The sequence below is a fragment of the Castor canadensis genome, chromosome X (assembly GCF_047511655.1).
Source record: "Castor canadensis chromosome X, mCasCan1.hap1v2, whole genome shotgun sequence".
Classification (NCBI taxonomy): domain Eukaryota; kingdom Metazoa; phylum Chordata; class Mammalia; order Rodentia; family Castoridae; genus Castor; species Castor canadensis.
Genome location: NC_133405.1, coordinates 127,753,112 through 127,778,648, shown reverse-complemented (window position 1 = coordinate 127,778,648; position 25,537 = coordinate 127,753,112). Strand labels below are relative to the sequence as shown.

Genomic DNA, 25,537 nt, shown 5'->3' with positions numbered 1-25,537 from the left:
TATAAGGAGGTGAAGTGGACAGCCTTCAACTGGTTTCCTTAAAAATATTAAATATTTTAACTAGAAAAGGTTTTCAGCAAGCCAAGTGCTATGATTTTCTTTTTAAATTCTCTGGTCTTGACTGTAAAGGTTTAACGTTATAGATTGAGATGTGTACAGTCAAGTCTTCTCGCTGAAATATAGTATTTTGCCATTTTAAAAATGCTTTATTCAGGTAGAAACTGAATAAAAAGTAACAAGATTCAATGAAGGGGGATAGTTGGGAAACTGTAATTTCATACTTTTATGGCTTTAATTTTTTGAAAGGTAAACTTTGAGCATATGCAGATACTGAATTTTGAAAATATGATACCTTTGGGTGACATTTTTGTGCTCAAAGTGTTTAGAATATCTCTTCCTATTTTAAAATTATTATAGTAGCATCTCTTGTTAACAAGATTTTGTATTTCTTATAATGAAGTCTATGATTTTTATTTTATTATGTTTATACTGTAAACCGCAAATGAAAAACAGCAGCCAAAAAGATAAAACATACTTTAGTTAAAGAAAAAGTAGTCACTTTGGAGGACACATTAATGTGAAAGTGATGAGAGATAATTCATAAAAGATATAAAAGCATACCTTCTCTTAGTATATTTGTATACATACATATATAGATATGTAAATATACATACCCACATACGTAGAACAGAGTAAAAGCATTTAACTTTCTCCTAATTTTGTATATTCATGTTTTTTTCTATTAAGAGAAAGTTGTAACATGCTAGCATTCAGATTTGCAAACGTCTTTCAAAATGCCTGTTAGTCTGCTGATAAATGTCACTGTGTTTTCCATGTGTCTTAGATTCTGATGAATCACCAGTGGCCAGGGAAAGGAATGTGATTGTACACACAAACCCAGACCCCTCCAATACTGTCAATAGGAGGTCTGGAACCAGAGACTCTGAATGTCAAACCGAGGATATTCTGATTGCTGCCCCATCCAGAAGGAGAATCAGAGCTCAAAGGGGTCAAAGCATTGCAGCTTCCCTTTCTCATTCCGCCGGCAACATTTCTGCCCTGGCAGACAAAGGTGACACCATGTTTACTCCTGCAGTGAGCAGCCGCACAAGGTCTCGGAGCCTTCCTCGAGAGGGTAACAGAGGTGGAGATGCAGACCCCAAAGTCGGTGCTAAACCCTCAACATATGAAGAGGGAGAACCTTTTGTGGGTGACCATGAAAGAACCCCTAATGATTGCAGTGAGCCTCCAAGCAGCCCAAGTGGACAGGAACACCAGCCTGCTTTGGGCCTGGCTTGTTCTCAACATCTTCACAGCCCCCAGCACAAGCTAAGTGAGAGAGGGAGGTCACGTCTATCCCGAATGGCTGCTGACTCTGGCAGCTGTGACATCTCCTCCAACTCAGACACCTTTGGGAGCCCCATCCACTGCATCTCCACGGCTGGTGTCCTTCTTGGCAGCCACATGGACCAGAAAGATGACCATCAGTCATCCAGTGGTAATTGGAGTGGAAGCAGCTCTACATGCCCCTCGCAGACCTCAGAAACAATCCCTCCTGCAGCTTCTCCTCCCCTCACTGGCTCTTCACACTGTGACTCGGAGTTGTCACTAAACACAGCTCCTCATGCTAATGAGGACACTAATGTCTTTGTGACAGAGCAGTTCAATGACAACTTGGATAAAGTGAGAGGCCACCGGGCTAATTCCTTTACCTCCACTGTTGCAGATCTGCTGGATGACCCCAACAACAGCAACACCAGTGACAGTGAGTGGAATTACCTACACCACCATCATGATGCATCCTGCCGGCAAGATTTTAGCCCTGAGCGTCCCAAGGCAGATAGCCTGGGCTGCCCAAGCTTCACAAGCATGGCCACTTATGACAGCTTTCTGGAAAAGTCTCCATCAGACAAAGCAGATACTAGCTCTCACTTTTCAGTAGACACAGAAGGATACTATACTTCCATGCACTTTGACTGTGGTCTCAAAGGTAATAAGAGCTATGTCTGTCACTATGCAGCCCTCGGCCCAGAGAACGGCCAAGGCGTCGGAGTTCCTCCTGGTCTTCCGGATTGTGCCTGGCAGGACTACTTAGACCACAGAAGGCAGACGAGACCAAGCATCTCTTTCAGGAAACCAAAGGCAAAGCCAACCCCACCTAAACGTAGCTCATCACTGAGGAAGACCGATGCAAATGCAGATGTTTCTGAGAAGAAAGAACCAAAGTTAAGCAGTGGCCAGCACCTGCCTCACAGCTCCAGGGAAATGAAGCTGCCTCTTGATTTCTCTAACACGCCTTCTCGAATGGAAAATGCCAATCTTCCCACCAAGCAGGAACCTTCTTGGATGAACCAGAGTGAACTCAGTATTAAGGAACCTCAGTTAGACACAACAGATATTCCACCATTCAAAGATGAAGGTGCTGAATCAACTCACTATGCAGACCTCTGGCTTCTAAATGACTTGAAAACAAATGATCCTTACCGATCCTTATCTAATTCAAGCACGGCTACAGGTACCACAGTTATCGAATGCATCAAATCTCCAGAGAGCTCTGAATCCCAAACATCCCAATCAGAATCAAGGGCCACCACCCCATCACTTCCTTCTGTTGACAACGAGTTTAAATTGGCTTCTCCAGAAAAGCTGGCTGGCTTGGCATCTCCATCAAGTGGTTACTCAAGCCAATCTGAAACGCCAACGTCCTCTTTCCCTACAGCTTTCTTTTCAGGTCCATTGTCTCCTGGAGGTAGCAAAAGAAAACCTAAAGTCCCAGAAAGGAAATCCTCCCTACAGCAACCCTCTTTAAAAGATGGAACCCTAGCACTAAGTAAAGATCTTGAACTTCCAATTATACCTCCCACCCATCTTGACCTAAGTGCTCTTCATAACGTCCTGAATAAACCATTCTACCACCGTCATCCATTGCATGTTTTTACTCATAAGCAAAACATGGTAGGAGACACACTGAGGTCAAATCCTCCACCATCCCTTGCAATTACACCGACAGTCCTGAAATCTGTTAACCTTAGGTCCATCAGTAAATCTGAAGAAGTTAAACAAAAAGAGAGCAACAGTACAGATCTCACCTACTTAGAGGAGAGCACTCTCACAATGGCTGCCTTGTCTCCAGGTAAGATTGGGCCACATGCAGCAAAGAAATCAATATCCCGTCAGTATTCCGCTGAAGACTCCATACTGACCTTTTTAGACTCCTCTGCAGTTGAGATGGGACGAGATAAACTACATTTGGAAAAGAACCCTGCTTTTGATTTGAAGAACCACTGCCATCCAGAAACTGAAACCTCAGCTGGTAGCAATCTTCTAGATTCAAATGCCACAAAAGACCAAATACAGATGGAAAGTGAGTCTATTCCAGAAAACACAAGTAAAAACTGTGGGGTTCCAACTGAAGAATTTCAGAGAGTTTCTGCTGCCCGCCCAAATGTTCTGGATGGTAAAATAATACAGTGTGGAGCTGGCCCAGATGGAGCCCTAGAGCAGGTACCGAAAACACCCTGCATGGATCAGGAAGAAATTGCCCAACCTGAATCTGTGGATGTAGTCACATTTCAGTCCAGTTCACCAACTAGAGCAACAGACATAAGCAATCAGCGTAAGCATCAACTTGCTGTGAGCCGCCACCATGACAAAGTGCCTGGGAATATTTGCTATGAATCAGAGACATCCACTGTAAATTCATTCCCTGAAAAATATTCCGAGCAGGAAAATATTGCTTCAGGTATTTCACCCAAAAGTGCCTCTGATAACAGCAGAGCAGAGGAGACCCAAGGAAATGTGGATGAGGCTTCATTGAAAGGTCAGTCCTTGATGCCTTTGTCGTGATGGAAATGTTTCTTATGGCATTTGCTGTACTTTTTCTTTCTTACATTTCCCTTAATACTGCACAGCCCTGGGTGTTGGTTTCCCCCGCTATTCCTTTTCACTTGTTAAAACAATTGAGATAAAAGCTTTTGTTATCGAGAGGCTAAAGTTTGGCAGATCTCTCTCTCTTTCTCTCTCTCATTTTAAAAATGGTGATACCTCCTATGTTTTTGAGCGCTGGGTCAGCGAAGCACAGTACTGAACTGAGTAGCTTCCTCTTAAAGATGCTTCTGTTCTTTTTTGAAGAATCGTCACCGAGTGATGACTCCATCACTTCACCACTTAGTGAAGACTCCCAAGCTGAAGCGGAGGGTGTGTTTGCATCTCCAAACAAACCTCGAACGACTGAGGATTTATTTGCCGTCATTCACAGGTGAGGCGGTGTTAGTTATCAAGTTTCCCCAAACAAAAGGCACAGCAAAGACGCTGCCTTTTCAAGTGTCTCATCAAACACTTTCCCACTTGTAATATGTTCCGCAAAAGCAAGCAAGGAAAAATTATTATTCTAAATCGAATTGGTAGACTTAAGTGCAAGCTGGGAAATACAAATCTTTATATATAGTTTATCTATATAGTCTTTATATAAAGATAGACCTCAATTGAGACAGTTTCATAAGAACCACCAAGGGGAAGATGTTGGGGTTTTACCCAGGAAAGACATTCTAGAACAAATTTGTTTTCAAGGTGCCCTCTTTTTTTTTCCATTTTTTATTAGCATAATTCATTGTATATGGGGGACTTGGAAGGAAAGCTCAAACTCTTGGTGTAATCTCTGATATAAATACATGTATTTCTATAAATATATTTTTCTTTTTAATTAGTTTATTGACTGATTGATTTGTGGTAGTGATGGAACCCAGAGCCTCACAAATACTAGGCAAGCACTCTACCACTGAGGTATACCCCTAGCCCTCTGACTTTTAAGTAATTTCTTGAACCTAAACAATATGCTCAAAGCTATAGTCATACCTTAGTAGAGACAAATATAAGTTTATTCATCAAAACAATCACAGCAGCAAGTTTAAGACAAGACATTGTATATACTTGCTTGTTTCATAACTTGGGACAACTAATAATTGCTCCCTTTTGTTTTCTCTTGTTAAACTTAAATTTAATAACACTGGCCTTCATTTCCAAAACAAATGCCCATATCCCATGAAAAGGGTTCATGGGATGCTCTGGGTTGCTTTCCCAGGACAGGGTCGTGCTCATTTAGCCTCCTATGCTCTTGTGATCACTGGCCCATATCTGGAACAATTACAAATTCTTTACAGCTAACAACCAAAGAACAGAGCAGGAAATAGACCTCGGAGAGCAAAGCTCATATCCGACTGAGCTAGCCAGTGCCTACTCCTATACTGTAGAGACAGATTTAATAGGAAAAAGCCACAGTCTTTCAACACACTGTAACTGGAAGTCAGATAGCAGTATTTTCTTAATTTTCTTCTGATCCCAGTAAGTCCGTTTCTAGAACCTCAATCCTCCACATTAGTCATTGTCTGAAAAGGTCATCTTTAGAACCCAGTTGATGCCCACTGGTTATTAGAGAACTTCCCCGAACCTGTGAGTGTCACAAGGGCACCAAATGTGTCTTACTCATCATATCTACAATCCTAAGGCTCAGTATCCCCCCCCCATACACAATGTTCTTTAAAAGTAGATGGAAGCCAGGTGCCTGTGGCTCACGCCTGTAATTCTAGCTACTTAGGAGGCAGAGATCAGGAGGATCGCGGTTCGAAGCCAGCCCCGGCAAAATAGTTCGAAAGACCCTATCTTGAAAAAAACCCATCACAAAAAAAGGGCTCGTGAAGTGGCTCAAGGTGTACGTTCTGAGTTCAAATCCCAGTACCTCAAAAAAAAAAGTAGATATAGATGGAACATTTACGATGGGAAGGAACATTTTTTGCTTCATAAAATTGTATGTGGATTCAGATTTTTCCCTATTTTCTCTTTTCTTCAAAGATCCAAGAGGAAAGTACTTGGCAGAAAAGATTCTAGGGACATGTCTGTTCGAAGCAAATCAAGAGTTCCCCTCAGTAGCAGTAGCAGCAGCAGCAGCAGTTCTGTCACTTCACCCAGCAGCAATGTGACAACTGCAAACAGCCAGAGGTCTCCCGGTCTCATCTACCGAAATGCCAAAAAGTCCAACACATCCAACGAAGAGTTTAAGCTGCTGCTTCTCAAAAAAGGCAGTCGCTCTGATTCCAGTTACCGCATGTCAGCCACAGAGATCCTGAAGAGCCCTATTCTGCCTAAGCCTCCTGGGGACCTCACAGTGGAGTCCCCACAAAGCACCGATGATGCCCATCAAGGGTCACCTGGGGCCGAGGCATTGTCCCCACTCTCTCCGTGTTCCCCACGAGTCAATGCAGAAGGGTTCTCTTCAAAGAACTTTGCCACCTCAGCATCAGCCAGGGTTGGACGATCCCGGGCCCCCCCTGTGGCCAGCAGCAGCCGCTACAGTGTCCGCTGCCGGCTGTACAACACACCCATGCAGGCCATTTCTGAGGGAGAGACAGAAAACTCTGATGGGAGTCCACATGATGACCGCTCCTCCCAGAGCTCCACATAGGCTGCCGGTGCCAGGCTGTCGCCAAAACGCCCAAACCCTTAGTGATGAGAGGATGTAGGGACACCATGGAGGAGGTGGGAGAGGTCCCAACAGGATGGGGTAGCATCACTGCTTAGCAATGAATTTCTAAATATATGCTGGGGAAACAAAGTGGTTTAGTCATTCTTGATTGGTTTCCTTGTTTTACGTAGCTGCACTGTCTTTCATGGTTTTCTTTAGCTTAGTTTGATTTATCTGATCTCATTCCCTGTGATAAAAGAGAATATAGAAATAACTAATTTTCATGAAACGTAAACAAGGTTTTCCCAGAGCTGCCTATTCAGAAACTAAAGCCCTCACTGTCGGTCGTGATTCTTTAAGGAGATGAAATTACTCTGGAGGTTTGGTATTTTTTTACATTAAAATGAATTAAAGCAAAATTTAGAAGAAAGAACTACACATATGTAAATATCATATTTTTGATAAAATGTGTGAATAGATTTATCAATGATGAGTGGACATGTGGCCAATTATCTACAGTGCACCAACTATTTATACAACACACAAAAATAAAGTTAATAACTGTATTCTGTGAATACCATTTTCATATCAAATACCATATTTAAATGTCCACCAACGTGATTTCTGAGTGATAAATCTCAAATATGAATTTAAAACTGGTGAATTAAAGGAAATCTTGAGGTCATATACTGAAATGTGATTAATTTAATATATGAATTCAGATCTACTCATTTTTGTGACAAATTATAGCATAAACAAGCTAATAGCGACTCGTGGCTACAATTAGCCATGTAGTAATTTGGACAGAATGAAAAAGCATGCTTTTGATTGATTTCTTTTTATCAACGAGAGAAGTCATCATTCTCAACACAGAGCCCTGAAAAACAGCATTTGACAGCGTCCTTCAGACTTATTTTCCAGTGGATTGCTTTAAAGAGACTAAGTAGGGAAACCAGTAGTTAATTTTAGGTTATACTTTATATTAGGCTACTGGGAACATAAATAGTCATAAGCCAATGACTAGAATCTTTAAACTCCTTAAACAGTTAAGCAATTAGCTCCAGGTTCTTAAACTTACAAAAATAAGACCTAAGCATGCCACAGAGCTATTGATTTATCAGTAAGTACCTGCGATGAGTTTTCAGTGAAGCTTTCTCTCTGTGCTGATCAGATTCATGCTACCTAAAAAAGATAACAGAAATGACACTGTGAACAATGTAGTTGGGAAATAGGCATGTGTATATGCATTATTTATATTCACTGTTAAAGGGGAGTGTGGGGAATGGTTCTGGTTCACAATGCTACATACAACTGAATTTTTGTCTGGTTTAACTATATCTGCTTGATGGTGAAAGGGGAGGGTGGTGGGTGGGAAGGAAATGTCAGAGCAGATGCTCTGATAAAATGAAGGCAGGGAAACAAGCTGAATTACTTGAAATTACTTGAATTTTCTTGTCTTAAAACTGAAAAAAAATGTTACAAGTTGAAATCTGCAAGTGGTTTTTCACACCTCTGATTTTAACATGAACTGATACTAATGTTTGGAATCATGTCAGACATATAAGCAGCTGTGTACTTAGACTAGATTTTGAATGGGAGAGGTAGAGAGAACTAAGAAGGGATATGACCTATAAAAGACTAGAATGTGATTAGAATGATACGACACACCAGGGTTACCAAGAAATTGATGAGCAGCTGGCTTTATGCCTTTGCAAGTGGTGTTTGGGAAAGCAGGATGTATGAAAGGGCGTTTACAGTTTGGGATTAACTCCTACAAAATGAAGGAGCAAGCCTGCTCTAAGAAGATACTGTGTTTTAATAGAAATGCATTTTAAGATTTATAGATAAGAATTAGAGAATCTGATTGCTGTCGGTGTTTTGTTTGTTTGGAAAGAAAAAAAATGTCTGGCTTCTACTATTTGTTTTTACTACCAAATCGTGTTACTTAATTTCTTGTCATTCTAGTATGTAAAATGGGTGCTGGGGGTGGAGGGAAGAGGGAGAGGAGGAGGGGGAGAGGGAGGAGAGACAGAGAGAGAGAGAGAAAGAGAGAGAGAGAGCGAGAGAGAAACGAACATATGTACTGATGTGTGCTGGGAATAGATAAGCTACCTGGTAAAGGGTTTGAACATTTACAAAGTGTTATACTTTTTATTAAAAGAAAAATGTTTTGGGGTTTGAAAAAAAAAAAGGACCATCATTTCTCATTGGAACCCATCAATTAAGAAAACCAGCATGGTTTGACACCACATGGGAACATGACCAAATCTGTCTCATGCTTTGAAAAGTACACTTGGCAAAATTTTAGAAATTAAAGTTTTTAGATAAATGCGATAAGAAACCATTCTTTCCAGTCACGATAGATGATCGTTTGTAATTTTCATAAAAGCAGTTCGTTTGCAGTATGGATTTTGTGTAGCTAGGGGTTTTTTAAGCGTGAAGAAAGGTATGTGGGCTTTGAAAATGATTCTAAATCTTGAATAGAAAACATATGATTGGCTTTAATAAAAATGTCACCTTTTTATTATTGACATTAATTTAAGTAATGGTACCATATATATTTTAAAATACATATTGACTTGAATTGTGAGGCAATAAGATACCTTCTATATGTAATGATCACAGAACTAACCCTTATAACATAGTTTTACTTATTTTGTTTACTCTAAAAATCTATAGCAGAGTTTCTCTATTTTATATTTCATAGATTTAAAAAAAACCCAAATAAAGATGGATTTTAAATTCACTGAGGAAAAGAGTAGGGTGTAACAAACTGAGTCAGAAAGTAAGCAATTCCTTAATAATCTGAAATATTCTACTTGGCTTTATTACATAACAAACAAGACCAAGGTTTAGGGCTGTTTTACCAACACTGCCAGCTCAAAGCAGGTTACACACATTAGGTAGTGTAAAGAACATCAATCCGAACTTTTCTTGTTGTTTGCACTGATGCTAATTTTTTTTTGTTCTTTTATGTTCATACAACATGTCTATGTCATGTGGGGGAATTTTTTTCCTTTTTTTGATTCTGCTTTGATTTTTTTGTTGTTTTGTTTTGTTTTTGGCTAAGTAGAGGACATGGACTAGTCGGAGCAAACAAAACATGCAGTTTGCTTTTGCCAAAGGTCAGTGAGTAAGTACATTTGCTGCAGTGGTGGTGGTACTTAGAGAACTAGATGGGAAGAACAAATTTAAAACTATGAAGAAGGTTACAGTGTAACTATTTTGGTACTAGAACCAGTTCATGCTGGCCCAAAAGACAATGGTTTATGGACTTGCATCCATTTTGTATTTTTGTAATATTTGTAAATATGAACTTTTTAAATTGTTGCAAAGATGGTTTCTTTTGTAAGATGTTTTCAACGTTTACATTCAATCCAAGCCTTTGTATATTTTAGAGCTGTGCAACACTTTAAGTCTTGTATTTATTTTTAGTAAAAACGGTGACAGTTTCATTGTGAACCCCTCTAAAAAAATGTATCAGAAAAGTTTGATTACCTAGAAAGTGTGTATAGAAACTGCAAATAAACGTGACTGCAATTAAACGTCTGGTTTTTCTGTTATTTAGTTTTATTTTTGGAGTTTCACAAACTTTTATAGGCAGCTGGACATAAAGGATGTATTAGGGCAAAAGCCAGAGAAAAATACAGTTATCTATAATGGGCACTAATCTATACATATGTACTTTTTTAGCTATACAGGAGTTTGAACTCAGGGCCTTGATTTTGCTAGGTAAGAGCTCTATCACTTGAGCAATGCCCCCAGCTGTTTTTGCTTTTGTTATTTTTGGAATAGGGTCCAGCTTTTTACAGCCAACCTGGACATCCTATTTAAGCCTCCCTCATAACTCAGATGACAGATGTGTGCCACCATGCCCAGCTTCACTGATAGAGATGGGGGTGTCACTAACTTTTTGCCCTAGCTAGTCTCCAACCATGATCCTCCTGATCTCTACCTCCTGAGTAGCTGGGATTACAGATGTGAGCCATCACACCTGGCTAGTTTCATATTTGAGAAGAAGAAACATATTTCCAACATCCAAGCCAATTTACTTGTAGCTCCTTTCTGGACCAGGAAAAGATTTATGGCTTTACTTTGAAACACTTGCCTGCTTTGCTTCTGATAATTACTCAGACTATGCCTCCTTCCCAAGATTAGCAACCTTGATATATGTAAGATATTATGCCACTAGATAATGTCACATAGCAAACTTGTGTGCCAGATAGTGTTCTAAGTACTTCGCATACACTAACACATGTACTTCCCACGTTGTGCCTATTTTATAGAGGGAGAAACTAAGCACCATTACTTGGCTTGCCCAAGGTCATAGAGCAACTATCTGTTGGCACTGGGGTTCAAACCCAACAAATATGGCTCCAGGATCTGTGCTAATTCTGCACTCCAATCTGTGCTTGTTGGAGACTGGAAATAACTTCCCCATGTTCTTACCATATCAAGCATATGACAATTGCTTAGGCTCCACCCCTGTCTCCATTCATATTTAGGCGCTGACTTGTATTCTTGGAAGCCAGTCAAGGTGGACATCCCTGGTGGAGCACAGAGGGAGAGGGAAAGGGATTATATGCAAACAAGAATATTTCTCAACCATACAACAAAAGTGTGGAAGCCCAACTACTACGCCCTAGGTAGCCAGTCTCCCTGAACCACAGCCATCTCTGGAGGTTTCATGTGCACCACCTCAGAAACCTGTGTCCACGTGAGAGAGTTGCACCAGAAAGGTTGATATTGCACCCCAATTCCCGCCTCTGCAAATGACAATCTGGGATTTGATGCCCAGTTAGGAGCATTAATAGAGTGTCCAGGCCTTGCAGGAGGCAGTAAGGCCCCTCCGTGCTGCTGTCTCCCTACCAATGCTCCCCTTCTATGCTTGAGCCCAGCCATAAGGTCAAGAAGAAAAGGCTGCCCTGCTAAAAGGTTTTTCGGTCGCCCACAGATAGGTCGATCAAAGGGTGGGTGTGTTCATGGGCGCCCTTCACCAGCTGCGCATGCGTGCATTCTAAAGCGCACTGGTCTACTCCAGGGTTCCTCGCACCCCGGGCCTTGCGACACGCGCACGACACGAGGTCAGACCTGATTTCCGGCACAAGAACGCTTCAGTCCTGCCAGTGGCCGTAACCGCCCCGAGCTGGGAGGTTTAGGCCTTGCGGCAGCAACCTGTCTGGCGGTGCCCACTGCAGGCTGGTGTGGTAGGTTCTGGACCAGGCAGAGTAAGTCTGTCGAGGGCTATTTTATTCTCTCCTTCTACTTTCTCGTCAGGACTGTGTGAGTGCCAGGTGCGGAGCACCAGCCCTGTGAAGGGATTCGCTTGGTGGCTGGGACTCTCCTGAGGTGGTTGTGCTTTGCGTGAAGAACGAGTGTGCACTCTCGCAGAGCGCTACGAGAGCGGGGCGTCTGTGGCGTTTCTCAGGGCCTCCTCCCAGACGCCACCGCTGGAGCTTTGGCGATGTGCCCACTTATAGGAAGTGCTGCTTCGTGCTGACTTTCTGGACGATTTAATCCCTTTTCAGCTTTTCTCTTACTTGGGGTGAGGCGTCGGGGGTGGGGGGCGGCGGAGCAAAGATGGCCGAGGCGGGGGCGGCGGAGCAAAGATGGCCGAGGCAGGGGCGGCGTTGAGCATGGCCAAGGCGGGTGCGGGGGGTGAGGAAGGACTCACTCTGACAGAATTTGGAGTTTAAAGGATTGGCAAATTTGTTGAGATGGGGACATAGATTTTGAAGTGGTGAAGGCGTTTGGGCAAAGACAGTGCCATCGCAGTTGCATTGTGGGTACATTAATGAGGAGAAAAATAAAGACGTACCAAGCTTGTTCTTTGCTTCAAGCGGGCAGGTGCCCCAGTGAGGAAAAACTAGAATGTGGGGATCCCTGTAAAACGGGGAGCCTCGGGTGCGAGCTTTGGGTCCAGCCCGCGGGCGTCTGCGTGGTTTGCTACAAAAGGCGCTTGCTTAGTCTGTTGGAGATCGATCGATGCCCTCCCTCCTTTACCTCGCTCTCCTCTGGTTTTATAACTCGAGGCGGAGAGCCTGCTCGTTGTATTGTGCCTTGTATTGCTCCTGGGGTGAATGTGTACTTCTCAGCCCTCGTCCTTGTGAAGTATGCCTTCTCGCACACTTTGATGGCAGGTGAATGCTGGTGCCGGGATCGAAACTAAACGTGGCTGTGGAAAATGTCTTTAAAATGACCTTAATGTGTAAGGGACAAGTCTTTGAAAAACGAGATGGCTTCGCGTTTTTGCGGGATTTTGAATTTAAAGAATGAAATTAAGTTTGCATGATCTTGTCATGGTTGAACTCTAAGAAAATGTAAAAGCTGTAATCTTGTACCTTGTGAGAAGCAGTGAAAGGGAACTAAACTTTAGGTGCGACTTCCGTGAACCAGGCATGATGCTGACTACATGACGATCATTTAGTCTTAAATAGTGTAAGACTAAATTTTGCACGTTCAAAAGTTGCAGCATGGGGCTGGGGTCGTGGCTCAAGTTACAGAGCGCCTGCAGAGCAAGCGCCAAAAAACAAAAACAAAAACAAATGGGGCACAGAGAAGCATTAAAGTAAAGTGGCAAAGTTTGCGATTTGGATTTGGATTTAAGTGTTTCTGACTAAAGCCCAGGGTTTTTGTTGTTGTTGTTGTTGTTATTTATTTACTTATTTTTGTATCCTGCTGTGGTACTTTGAGACTGGTGGAGTGGCTCAACTGGCAGAGCACCTGTCTGGCAAGTGCAAGGCCCTGAATTCAAACCCCAGTACAGCCAATAACAACAACAAAAGAAAGATAGCAGCTCTTTCACAAGAAAGAGTTATATTTGCAGCATACGAGTACAATGGGATTATAAATTGCATGTTATGACCCTGAGGATGTGTTGCCTGTATACCTCATGACTGTTTTGTTGGGTAGATGGGGTGAATACCCAAACAGTAAAATAATAGTAGTGTTATTCTAAGCACTTGCCATTTATTAATTCGTTTAGTTCTTACAAATCCATTGGGTTTGTACTGTTATTATCCCCATTTTACAGATTTAAAATGTGGAAACATAGAATTGAAGTACCATAAGTTGTCCACAACTTACTTATACACAGCTAGTAAGTGAGGCAAGTGGGATCCAAACCCAGGGATTCTGGCCAGAAGCCTAAAGCCTTAATGTTCTTTGATGCTCTGTGTTAAAGTGTGAGTAATTGTGGAATGTTTTTTGATACTGGTCTCATGTAACTGGACTTGTGTGACAGTTGCCTAACTGTTAAAGTGTGAGTATTCTCGTCCTTGGGTAAAAAGCAGTGTCGTATCCAGATGGAGTGATTGTTGATCTTTGATTTTGGAAGGTGGAACTTGAAGTAAACTTTTAAGATGATTAGGTTCTCCTGTGTGGAGAGACTGTGGGGCATTGTAACAAGAGCAGGAGGCTCAAAGAGTGCAAGATGGGTGTTAATTTGTAAATGTGTCACAGAAACAAAAATGTCAGGAGGACAATGGTAGTAGCTCAGTACCGACTGCTCCTGCTCCTGTGTCTGATTGTGGCCAAGTTTGGCAGCATTATAATTAACAACGCTGACTGAGAGTTTTTAATAGTAGCAGGTGCACTTTGTCTAACAGAAGTCCAGACACTAAATATTTTAGGCTTAGAGCACAAGGACAAGTGGTAAGAGGTGACCTCTGATGGGTAGACAGGGTCCTTATTGTGTAAGGACCTTGCAGATCATGGTAGGAGTTTGAATTTTATTGTCTTACTGTTGGGGAAGAGATTCCAGGTGATTTTATTAATAATAGAGAAGTAAAGAACGTTAAACTAGCTATGACAGGTGAATTAAGTGTTCTTTGTCCCAGTTTTCTCATAAGGAAAATGGGGGTAATAATAGAACCTATGCCATAGGTTTGGCAGTAAATTAACAAAATGGAATCGTAAATCAAGAAAAAAAGAGAAAACTCCAAATTAAGTTGAAACTAATGAATGGTTTTAAACTGCGATTTTGTTAATAATTTTGTAATTATGAAGGTACTATCATTCTGGATAAAAGTAGTTTGTTGAAACAACTCAAGAAAATGTAGAATAATTTGAGTAATTAAAAATGTTACCAAATCTGGGCTTTTTTTTTTAACTTTTCAAACTTTTAAGGCATAGAAATTCTGCTGCGTTGCAAAGTTTTTCAGAGCATAGAAAGAGATGGAAGGCTTCCTGATTAATTTTGCAGAACAATTTTGTTACAAAGAGTTAATAATAATGTGCTAATATTGGCTCATTAATTTGAGAAATACACCATCTTATTAATGTACAGGTCTTAGACATGCAAATAATTTCTAAATAAAATGCAACTGAATGTTGTTCTCTCCATGACCAGCTGGATCACTCACTGTAAGACCTTTAAGAAATATATTAGTATGTTACATTGGTAGGTCAAAGGAGAAAGTCACTTTATCATCTGACGCCCAAAAGTCATTTGGTACTATCAGTTATTTGTTGTGGCTTAAAAACTATATGCAGGAACAACATAGTCCTTAGTGTGTTGTATAACATCTGGCTGATGTGGCTCTCCTTAGTGAGAAGGAAGTAGTGGAGAATTTCCAAATGTGGATACCATGGTTTGTACTTCTTTGACCCATTGTTTCTGCTTCTAGCAATTTACCCCACAGGACTACTTGCACGTGGGCAAGAGTGTTCTGAGTGTTCTTTTTAAGAGCAAAACTTTAGAAGTAACTTGAATATCCAAGAATTGTGGACTGGTTAAATAAATCATGGTATATTTACAAGATAGGACACTAAGAAATTGTAAAATGTGATATATGTAAAGGTATTGATTTGGAGATACTTCTCCCACTATAGATTACCTTTGCTTGTTTGTGAGGTGTATGTGAGTTGAATCATACCATGTGTTCTCTTTTATGTCTGACTTTTGCTCAAGGTCAGGACTGTGAGGTTCATACTTGCGGGGAGCAGCAGTCGGTTTTCCTCATTGCTGCAAGTCTTCCTTTGTATGGATACGCCCCGGTTTAATTACTCATAGCTCATATTAGTTTTATAGTCAGAAAAAAGTAAGAAAAAGCAAAAAACAAAATCGGTGGAAATTCCGGCTCAAATCGGAGGTGTTTTATAATTTGAAATGTTTATACATTGGTCTGCATTTAACTTGGGAGTTAACGCTCCCATCTTCTTAGTCTCCATTTGGTTTCTCTTCTCTGGGCAGTTGGTCATTAGTATGTCCCCAGCAGGAGGAGGAAACGGGAAGAGATGAAACCCAGTCCCTTCATTGCACCTCTCATTGCTGTTCTGCCTCAAATATGGATGGGGTGAATGAGCTTTTTCACTAAGGCGCCCCGCGCAGTAACTGCCACAGGTGTTCAGATCCTCCCTGTCCCGCAAGGCAGAGACCTATGTCCTTGCAGTCAGTGGCGAAGTTAAATGCCTCAGCCGTAGCCGAACCTTCAGCACTCTAGATTTTTTGGCTTATATTTGACATCCAGGCTTAACGTAAAACCTAAGGAGTAAGACATTCAAAGATCGTGGCAGAAGTGGACCCTACAGATACTCTGAAGGGTTCGCTGGGCAGGTGAGGCGGCGGCGGCGGCGTCCCCAGCGCTTCTGGGCGCCCGGCTGCGGCCGGCGGGGCGGGGCGGGGCGGGGCACCGGCCTCCTGGCGTGGGGGAGGGTGGAGGCCGCCGCCTGCCTCACAGTAGCCTTGCCGCGCCTTGCCGGTTCTCTTCTGCTCAGGTTCCAGCTTTTGCTCCGTAGACTTGAGGTTGTAAAGCATTCACTTCACAATTTGGAATTGCGTTTAACTCGATGTTTATTCCTGCTCACGGGCCACGGAGCTCTTCAGTTCCTAAACACTTATTTTAAATTGCGCGAGGAAGAATTCTGTCGAAAATCCAACCAGGACTCCAGTTCGAGGTGGTATTCTGAAAGCACATCCATGTTAAGGTTATTTAGGTAGTAAGTGTGCGAAGTAACTTTTTTATGCGTTGCTTTTCAGGAGTGGAAGGTTTACCAGTCTTAGGTGACTAAGCAGTTTCACAACCCTCCAGCAAGTTTAAAACTAATTTGGCTCAACTCAGAGGAAGTGGAGTTGTCCTGTTGCACACACGCAAAAAAAATGTCTAGAACCTCCAGTGAAATCGATGTGGTTTGTATTTTAAATTGAAAATCTTTGTTCGTTTCATTGTACTATAGTTCTTTTCTAAATTGTGTTTAACTTTTTCTCTCTTTTCTTTATTAGTGTATTGTTCAAAGGTGTTTCATTATATTTCCATACATGCATATAATGTACTTTGAACAAATTCACCCCCTCTCTCTTAACCCTTCCCTTTTAAACAATTTTAAGGGGCTTCATTTTTCTATTTTCATTCCTGGTTCGGAAGTGCTTTGATCACACGCATCTCCCCTTCTTCACCCTCCTGCTGGTTCCCACCCTGGAACAATCCCTCCCTGTTTTACACTCACAACTCACATCATTCATTGTTTTTTAGGTTTAGATTCCTCATATGAGAGAGAAGATGAGATGTTTCTCTTTCTCAGTCTGGCTTATTTGTGAAAGCACTTTGAAAAGCATCAGGCACTATACAAAGATAAAATAGTATATTTTTATAAGTAGTAATCTATAGTTCAATTCCATATTATTTTGGTTATCTAATCAATGCGACGCCAACTCAGGTAATTTCTATCGTGTATTTTAAAACAAAATCATACATAGCTACCAAGTGTGTTTATTTTAAAATTATTCCTCGAGTTCATAATTCATTTGTAGAATAAAAAATTATTTTTACCAAAAGGTAGTGGTTATTTTATGGCCTCTTCACTTATTTATACCCTGTCTTGTTCCAAAAATGTTTTAAAACAATTTAAAGATTAATTTGAGAAAAAGTGCTTAAATAGTTCCTATTTTGTCCACAGAGTGGCACTGTTGGATTATTTAAAAGTCCATAGCCATGTAACATTCTTTTGTTCACGATTAGAAAGCTGTTTGCTTTTAAGACAGTTTTAGCATAGACTTTCTGCCCTGAAGTACAAAGGGTTAGGCTTGATGGAAAATGGCATCTAATGTGTGGCCGGATTAATGAGAACACAGCTGTGTACATACATCTTTTCATGTAGAGACAGTACATACAATGGGCACAGGTCCTTTGAGATCACAAATAGGACTTTGGCGCAAGCCTAGAATCCCAGCTACTTGGGAGATGGAGGCAGGAGAATCAAGAGTTTGAGGCCAGCCCTGGGCAAAGATAGCATTGAGACCCTGTCTCAAAATAAAAACCAAAGGGCTTCAGGTGTGGCTTAAGTGGTGGAGCACTTGCTTGAACTCCTCAATTTTTTCTTTAGTTCTTTCACGTTTCCTTTTTAATTTTTAATAAATATTTCTCAGGAAAGAACCAGAATATCTACTTATGATGGTGATAGTACTGTTCTTTATGCATATGAGCCAAACGCTACATATTTCTGTAATGTAAGTAATACTGATAGTTGCCCTGTATATTAAAAGTTACCATTGTAAAGGGAAAGGTTTAAATTCACATATACTGTGGAGTTGGTCTATAAACTCACACTTAAAGAAAATACTATCCTGACTCTGTATGCTTTCTTTCATTGGACAATGAGCTCTTAACCATTTTCCTTTCTCATTTTTCTTGTATAGTAGGAAATTCAGAGTGGCTTTGTGCTGGAAATATGCACCTAGATTCTTCTGAAAATTCTTTCCTTGCTTCCTTTCTTAATTGGCAGTCATCATTTCCATACTCATTATTAATGTGAATTTTTATTTTAACTCTGCTTTGGGTTAGAATTTTCAAAGGCTGTTGAAAAAACAATTTAGGAAAAGCATTGTTTCTTCCCTAGTATTAAAAATGACCCTTACTGAAGTAAAGCATTAACTGCTTACTTTTTAAAAACTATTCTAGCAAGGAAGTATTCGATCTGATACATCCTACGATGAAGAGGAACAAAAAACAGTTGTGGATGTCCTTACCCATTGTCAGGTATGAAAGTTCTCTCAAGTGTGGTTTTCTAAAATGTTCAAGTGATAGGCTAGAGCTGTGACTCAAGGAGTAGAGTGCCTGCCTACCAAATGTGAGGCCCTGAGTTCTGTCAAAAAAAATGTTCAAATGAAAATTCTCTTTATCTCATATAAAGAGAATTGTTCAATTAGTTGAAATTTGCATTTCAAATTATTTATAATTATATCATAATAATTTCCAGATCAAGGTATCATGACAGTCACCCAGTAGTGATCATTTTTAACAATTTACAGTTAGAATAGCATTTGCAGGTGAAATTTTTGAAATAGTAATATGTATCTTTTAGAACTTTAAAGAAAAACATTACTGATCAAATATAGTTGTATCTCTTCCACTTAGATTGCTCAATATTGAATTAATTTCCCTTACACAAGTTTTAAAGGAAATTGATTTAGATACAATTTATTATGTGCCTTAAATGCATGTCAGGATCCTCAATTGAAATAAAATGGCAGCCTTCAAGAGTGTCTTTAAAGATAACAGAGGTGATAATAACAATACTAATACTGATAGAGTACTGAGCACTCTTGGACAGACACCATGCAGTATTGTTATCCTTAGTATTAATATAATGCTACAGCAAGGAGAATTCCTAAGAGAAATTTTCACCCCAGTTCTGTACATGAAGAAATTGAAACACAGAGAAGTCAAGTAACTTGTTCAAGGTCACACAGCTAATAAGTGGCAGAACTCTGGCACAGAAAGCAGCCATGTGCCTGTAGAGCCACACCGTTTACCTCAGTGCAGTGATTATCCCACTTGAGCAGGCACCTGGGGACTTGTTAAAACCCAGCTGGCTGCCCCTACTGGGCTCTACATTCAGTAAGAATGGGGTGGAGCCCATGATACTGCATTTCTCACAAGCTTGCAGGTGATGCTGATGCTGCTGCCCATGGACCAGAGTTTGAGAATCACTGCCCCAGGCTCTCAGTCACTTGCTCTGCTTTTTCCCTTGGGGTGCTAGAGATGAATCCAAGGCCTCTGTCTGAGCTGCATCCCCAGCTCACTTGCTCTATTGGAATGGTCTCTTTGCTTCTGCTTCTCCCCAGGGAAGAAGATGGCTGGCATTCCTCCAGGACAGGAACTTTCTGTTTTCGTTTTGTTCTTCAGTGTCCATGTTGTCTGCACTTAGCAAAGTAGTTCTGACAGTGGAAGGCCCTCATAAATATTTATTTAAATGAATGAATGAGGAAATGCTTCTGGTCTTTTATCTAAGTGTGCTTTTTGCCTGAAATGTCTGTGCTTTTTGCCTGAAATGTCTGTGTGTTTCAAGAATTCTCAGACTTTTATCAGGTACATATGTGATTGGCACATAGGAAAGGTGTACTTATGGCTTTGTAAGGTTAATTGTTGACTGCATGGTTTTAAAATATTCTGGAGCCAAAAGTTCCATCTGTTGTATTTGGCTCCATGTTCTTCGCAGAGTGGAAAGCCCCCTGTCTATTAGTTTACAAGTCTTTATTTGGAGGGCGAGTCTTTGACCCTTAGCAGATTTGGACATTTGTCTCTGAAGATAGCTCCTCCCTTGATGGGAAGTGACTGCAAGCCCACATGGGCTGCTGTCAGATACTATGATACACTCACTTTCCAGTTTCTAGCACACAAGCACCTTCCAATGTGCACAGGGGTCAGAGCAGTGCAGGTGCAGGTCCAGACTCCCTGTCTTGACCAGGTAGGCCCTGCATCACCTGCAATGGAGTTACACAGTTTCTGATGACTTGAGGACTTTCATTGTGCCTAGCGGTTAAAAGTTGGCTCAATGGAGTTTCATGTGTTACTTTTCTTTTGAAATATGAACTACTGATATCTTTTATTATAATAGGTTATATATGATGCCATTCAAAACCTGGATAAGAAGTTTGATATCATTCACAGGAAGGTGTTGAAAATCAAGCGTTTACATACAAAATACCTTTGGCACTATCGTGTAAGTTTTATACAAATATTGTCACAACTCTGATAAATCTCTGGCTTCTAAAAATGCCAGTCAGCTAAAAGCAACAGAGAAGTAGTAACTGTGAGGTTAGTAGAGCTGATCTTGCTTTAGTAGCAGCAGGAGGTAAAAACTGTTGGAAGAATGCTGAAGTTTAGGTTTGACAAACATATAACAATGAGTATTTCTATGTTTGTACCTATAATATATACAGCACAACTAAAATGTTGGGCTGAAGAGGAATAAAAATTAACCATACCATCAAAAGGAAATACTTAATTTTCATACTGTAAAACAATATTGTGTGGAAAATAAATATTAATATATTGACTCACCATTGATTTATGCTGGGTTCCTATCATTTCAGAAGCCTCTGGGATTTGCATGCAAAAATAGCTACCTGGTTTCTAAAAAAACTAAAGCCCAGAAAGCGAAGAAAAGGGAGCGTCACAGTTCATTCTCTTGTGAAAGTTACAGCTCGACTTTACCAGTTCACAGGTCTGAAAATGATAATGAAAGCAACATTATGATGACCTCTTTTCATTCCGATGATCCCCAGTCAGTTATGCAGGAGTCTCTGTGCAGGGAGCAGGAGTCGCCAGTCCTGAGAAGCAGTCCTTCGATTCCACACTGCTCTGGTTGCTCATACCAGACGTACTTGAGATCTGATGATGGTGTGCCTGGCTCTTCTACACTGGCCTGCTTTGCCAGCTCTGAGATTCCCATCACTTCTGAATCTTCTGCAGTGACTTCTTCACCTTCACTGACCCAAAGAGAGCCCATTTCTGAAATAAAGAATGACTCCATGTTATCTCTATGCATCCCAACTGGTTTTGGTGAGTTTGGAATGGCTCATGTTGCAGATAGCATTTTAGAACCTGTGTTCATCAACATGCTCTATGCAAGCCAGTGGAATTTGTTTACTATTTTGATGGCTGGTTTGAGGAATATGCATAGTGATGACTAATGTTTATTCAGTGTGTATTATGTGTAAGGCATTGTGCTAATCAGCAAACATGGCTCTTTTCCACTGAGCCCCATAATGATCCCATTGTAAATATTTTAATCTTCTATTTTCTTTACCTTTTTTCCCTGAGTAAATAACTCAAAACACTCCAAAAATGGCCATGGCCCAGATGACAGGAAAGAAAGGATATATCAAATTTTTGTTGACTGTCCATTGTTAAAGAAAAAAATCCTTCTAGCAAATTATAAAAACCCCCTCAGTTATCAACACACTCTAATTTTAGGGAGTCAAACACTCTGCTTGAGTTAATAAATGTTAGACTGAAGGGAAGCATCGAAGGATAGATGGGAGGCAGCTTAACATCAGCACAGGCTTTATTCTGGAAAGGGAGCCTGCAGAGGGCGTGGCCAGCAAGAGGGCCAGAGCCCACTGCCATATACAGGCTTGCAATATAAATAGGGGGAGCTGGTGGAAAAGTACTAGGAAGGTCACTGGGTGGAAACATTTTCCTGTGGGTCACTAAGGAATGCTGTTGCTAGGCAACCAAGGAAGATAAGTTGTGGTTAGGCAAGGTGTCTACTCAACTGTCCTTGGTGCACACCCAGAGATAAAGGTTGACGGCTGTCCTTTTGTCAGTCTTTGGGGTCAGGTAGGGAGTTTCCAGTAAGCCAATTGTGAAGGGAAGGGGGTCTGGTCCTAACATGGCTGCCCTTATTGTTCACCCCAACAATAAATACTTCTCAGAATACAAATTTCAGAACAACTTAGTGCACAGCACAGCTAAAACCTGCTGAGGTACAAACACCAAAATTATTTCATGTCTCTGTTATTTCTTTATTAAACATGTAAACCTTCAATCAAGATTATCTATTGCTATGTAATTAAACATGAAAGAGGAATTAAATAAAATGCTAGTGTTACCTCTGACCTAGCTCAGCAGAAAGTTTTGGTTTCTTTAAAATTCAGATAAACCTTTAAGCCACAAGATGGGAATCTAGAGTAAAAGTTGTGCCAAAAATACCCATATTAAATACATGGGAGAGATTTGGTAAAATAACTAATTTGGTTCTCTAAGATAATGGGATAATTGAAAGTTGTTGGTTAAAGTGAACAATTTCAAGGCTGGGGATAGCTCAGAGTGATGCAGTGCTTGCCCAGCATGTACAGGCCCCAGATTCCATCCCTAGCACCACAAAAAAGTGAACAAATTTAAGAAATTATAAACCTGTAAATCTGGGTAATTTCCATTGTGTTTAGTAAAATAAACCTCATTTAGAAAGGGAAAGAGATTGAAAGAGAAGTTGGGAACACTTCACTGAAACACTTAAAATAGGAGAGTAATGGGTTAAATTAGACCAACCTAATTTAATCCACGCAACAGATCTTTTCCTGTACTTGTCTGTGCCCGAGGTTTTGGGTTGTTGCATCTGTTTCATGATCTTTGAAGCTTTAAGGTGTCTTCCTGCTGTTTGGGGGAGGTCACATGGGATGCTCTGAAGCCACTCTCCTCAGATCTTTTTTCTTTTTTTTTTTTTGTGGTACCGGGGCTTGAACTCAGGGCCTATACCTTGAGCCACTCCACCAGCCCTTTACTGTGAAGGGTGTTTTCGAGATAGGGTCTGTGGAACTATTTGCCCAGGCTGGCTTCAAACTGTGATCCTCCTGATCTCTGCCTCCTGAGTAGCTAGGATTACAGGTGTGAGCCACCGGCGCCTAGCAATCATCTTTATTCAGGATTTCGCTGGATTTTACAGTTGTCATCTTGATTCCTTGCTTGGATACTTAAGAATAGGTTCCAGGAATGACACCATTATTCCCTAGCTAACATCTCTTCTTTCAGGATAATGATCAGGTGAACTGTGATTTGTTTTTGTCCCCCATCAAAGCTGCAAGTTCACCATTGGAAGCTGGCCCTGTTCCCCTGAAACAAGAAGCCCTGGAGGACGCTTCGACTTGGTCAGTGGATGACGTTATCCTTTTCCTGAAGCGTGCAGACCCTCAGATGTCAGGCTCCCTCACCAACCTCATGAAACAACATGTAATGTATCTTTTGATCCTTTTTTTCTTGCTTCCCTAATGCCTTAGAATAACCTCTGTATGGGCCTTTCAGTTGTTATTGATATACTCATATTCCTAGCCATTGTCAGAAATTAATGAATATCAGAAATTCATTTCTGCAGTTCAGAGGTTTTACCCTTTTTGTCATAGATGTGTAGTATTTTATTCAACATGGATTATTTAAAATTACATAGTTTGACATAGTTCATTTAAAAATATGTTAAATTTCACTTTTCTTAAAGTTTGATGTGAATTTATAAATGTTGAAATGATGCTTCACTGTACAACTTATATTTTTAATAGTTTTTATAAAATGGACACATTCAGAGACTGCATCTCTGAGAGTCTACATCTCTGAATGAGCTGCTCTCTGTTTTTACATATTCCTATATATAAAGAAATAACTGCTTGTCAAATATGACAGTATTATTAATTATTATAAGTTCCTTTTCTCTGTAGGAAATTGATGGGAAGGCCCTACTACTTCTCAATACTGACATGGTGATGAAGTACATGGGGTTGAAGCTGGGAACAGCCTTGAAGCTGTGTCACTACATTGAAAAGCTTAAGGAAGAAAAATGCCTCAAGAATTGAAAAAATGTTTGCAGAAATTTAGATTGGGCTTGCCAGTTCCTCCTCATGTGAAACTATTTTCCTGCTCTTAATTTTTGCTTTATAGAAAGTTTCTCTAAAATGTGTTATATCCAAAATTGCAAAGCTAATTATAGTCGTCTACTTCTTTAAAATTCATTAATGTTAGTATTAGCATATTCAATAGGAAGTTCATCCACATGCTTTGTCTTTTTGATATTTTTCATTGATAGCTTACAAATATGCTTCATTCAGAAAACAGCAAAAAAAAAAAAAAACCCACAACCCTTTGATAGGGGTTCATCAAAACAGCTAAAGAGGAAATACTAGGGATTGACAACTTCTATAGTTAAATCCATGAGAATTTTTCCTCACAAGAGAATTTAAAGGTGAAGGTATACTTGTCATCTCTTGCTCAGATATAAAATATCTGACACTGTAGTATACTGTTAATGTTCTACCAGTTGCCAGAAAAGCAATAGCCATATACATTATTTTTCTTTGTTGTTATGACCTTGAATGTTTCATTTATTCACATTTAAAAGGAAAAACTTTACAAAATTTTATTAGGTGTTCTTACAGTTTTTAGATAAGTTATAGGATAAATAGAATGGCTATTTTATGCAAGATACAGTACTACAAGAGTGGTTTGGGTGGAGCCTTATTATATTTTGTTAAGATAAATACCTGTTATTTTAAAGATTTCATACTTTGGCTAACTAGGAAGTTGTTCACGTATCTCTGTGAAGACCCCCTATATCTAAGTTTTTGAAAGACATTTTGTTGTATGTGTTTATTCTTCATATGAGTACTGTTTCATATTTACATTTTATTCTATACCTGAACTAGAAACACAAGTAAAACCTTTTTAATTCAAAATGGTACTTTGCACTGCCACAGAGGTAATGATATTTGTATTCTGAGACATATATATGCATTATTTGCCATCACTACTACCTCTCTGCTTACTCTTCAGAAAGTCAGAAACAGTCCATAGATTGGTTCACATATAGGAAAGTTCTTTGTCCTTTGCCATTTTCTGAGTCATTCATGCTGTTAAACATTGGAAGACACACTAGCTCTGACATCTTTTGGGGGGCCTTGTTTCACAGTTTAAAACTTTTAAGAGAAACATGCGCATCGTTATTCTGTTATTGTTGTTACATTGTGTAACTTTTGGTATAACATTTATAAGCATTGAGAATTGGTGCTAATAATATTAGCCATTTGTTATAAAGTCAAATGTCCACCGGGGCAAGAATTTACATTCTCTTTTTAGAAAGCCAAGCATGCTTTATACATAAATGTGAAACACAACTATTTAATGGCTGCACATGGTTTAAATGATCACTTTATCTATGTTATTCTTGTGTGATACAAGGTGAGATTGTCACTGAAACTTGGTCTTTCAAATTGTTTGTATGAAGACTCTGTGCCCAGTTGAACATTCCTCGGATGTTTGAAAATTACTGTGTTCTGTTATTTTGAGATTTTAAAATATAATAAAATTAAGTAAG

The 25,537-nt window shown here is 40.2% G+C and overlaps 2 protein-coding genes and 1 long non-coding RNA gene across 9 annotated transcripts in view; 2 read left to right on the top strand and 1 right to left on the bottom strand.

Moving 5' to 3' along the window:
• The window catches only part of Nhs (NHS actin remodeling regulator), a 324,344-nt gene extending 314,342 nt beyond the window's left edge, over window positions 1-10,002 (top strand). For all 4 annotated transcript variants that reach the window (XM_074063561.1, XM_074063560.1, XM_020186518.2 and 1 more), the window contains 3 exons: window positions 845-3,820; window positions 4,132-4,258; window positions 5,848-10,002. In XM_074063561.1, coding sequence (XP_073919662.1) covers window positions 845-3,820; window positions 4,132-4,258; window positions 5,848-6,457 — 3,713 coding nt within the window. In that variant the 3' untranslated portion in view covers window positions 6,458-10,002. The remainder of the gene's footprint in view (window positions 1-844; window positions 3,821-4,131; window positions 4,259-5,847) is intronic.
• The window catches only part of LOC141419823 (uncharacterized), a 24,380-nt gene extending 3,509 nt beyond the window's left edge, over window positions 1-20,871 (bottom strand). The window contains exons 1-3 of the long non-coding RNA XR_012444545.1: window positions 20,740-20,871; window positions 10,907-11,004; window positions 7,586-7,639 (exon numbers count right to left, since the gene is read on the bottom strand). This is a non-coding gene — a long non-coding RNA (uncharacterized lncRNA). The remainder of the gene's footprint in view (window positions 1-7,585; window positions 7,640-10,906; window positions 11,005-20,739) is intronic.
• On the top strand, window positions 11,458-25,537 carry Scml1 (Scm polycomb group protein like 1). Of its 4 annotated transcripts, none has more exons than XM_074063566.1 (7): window positions 11,458-11,664; window positions 16,437-16,586; window positions 18,355-18,432; window positions 20,294-20,398; window positions 20,772-21,240; window positions 23,258-23,409; window positions 23,889-25,537. In XM_074063566.1, the coding sequence occupies exons 2-7, from the start codon at window positions 16,557-16,559 to the stop codon at window positions 24,021-24,023; spliced, it is 969 nt and encodes a 322-aa protein (XP_073919667.1). In that variant the 5' UTR covers window positions 11,458-11,664; window positions 16,437-16,556; the 3' UTR covers window positions 24,024-25,537. The 4 variants fall into 4 exon arrangements, with proteins under 4 accessions (XP_073919667.1, XP_073919668.1, XP_020042109.1 ...); XM_074063567.1 differs by having other exon boundaries at window positions 11,458-11,685; window positions 20,964-21,240; XM_020186520.2 differs by having other exon boundaries at window positions 11,458-11,685.

Excerpts from the sequence above, each read along its gene's own strand:
- Scml1 (XM_074063566.1), top strand. The coding sequence starts at position 16,557 with ATGTCTAGAACCTCCAGTGAAATCGATGTG. Across the intron at positions 20,399-20,771 it reads AATACCTTTGGCACTATCGT|AAGCCTCTGGGATTTGCATG; the intron begins GTAAGTTTTATA and ends CTATCATTTCAG. Across the intron at positions 21,241-23,257 it reads ATGCATCCCAACTGGTTTTG|CTGCAAGTTCACCATTGGAA; the intron begins GTGAGTTTGGAA and ends CCCCCATCAAAG.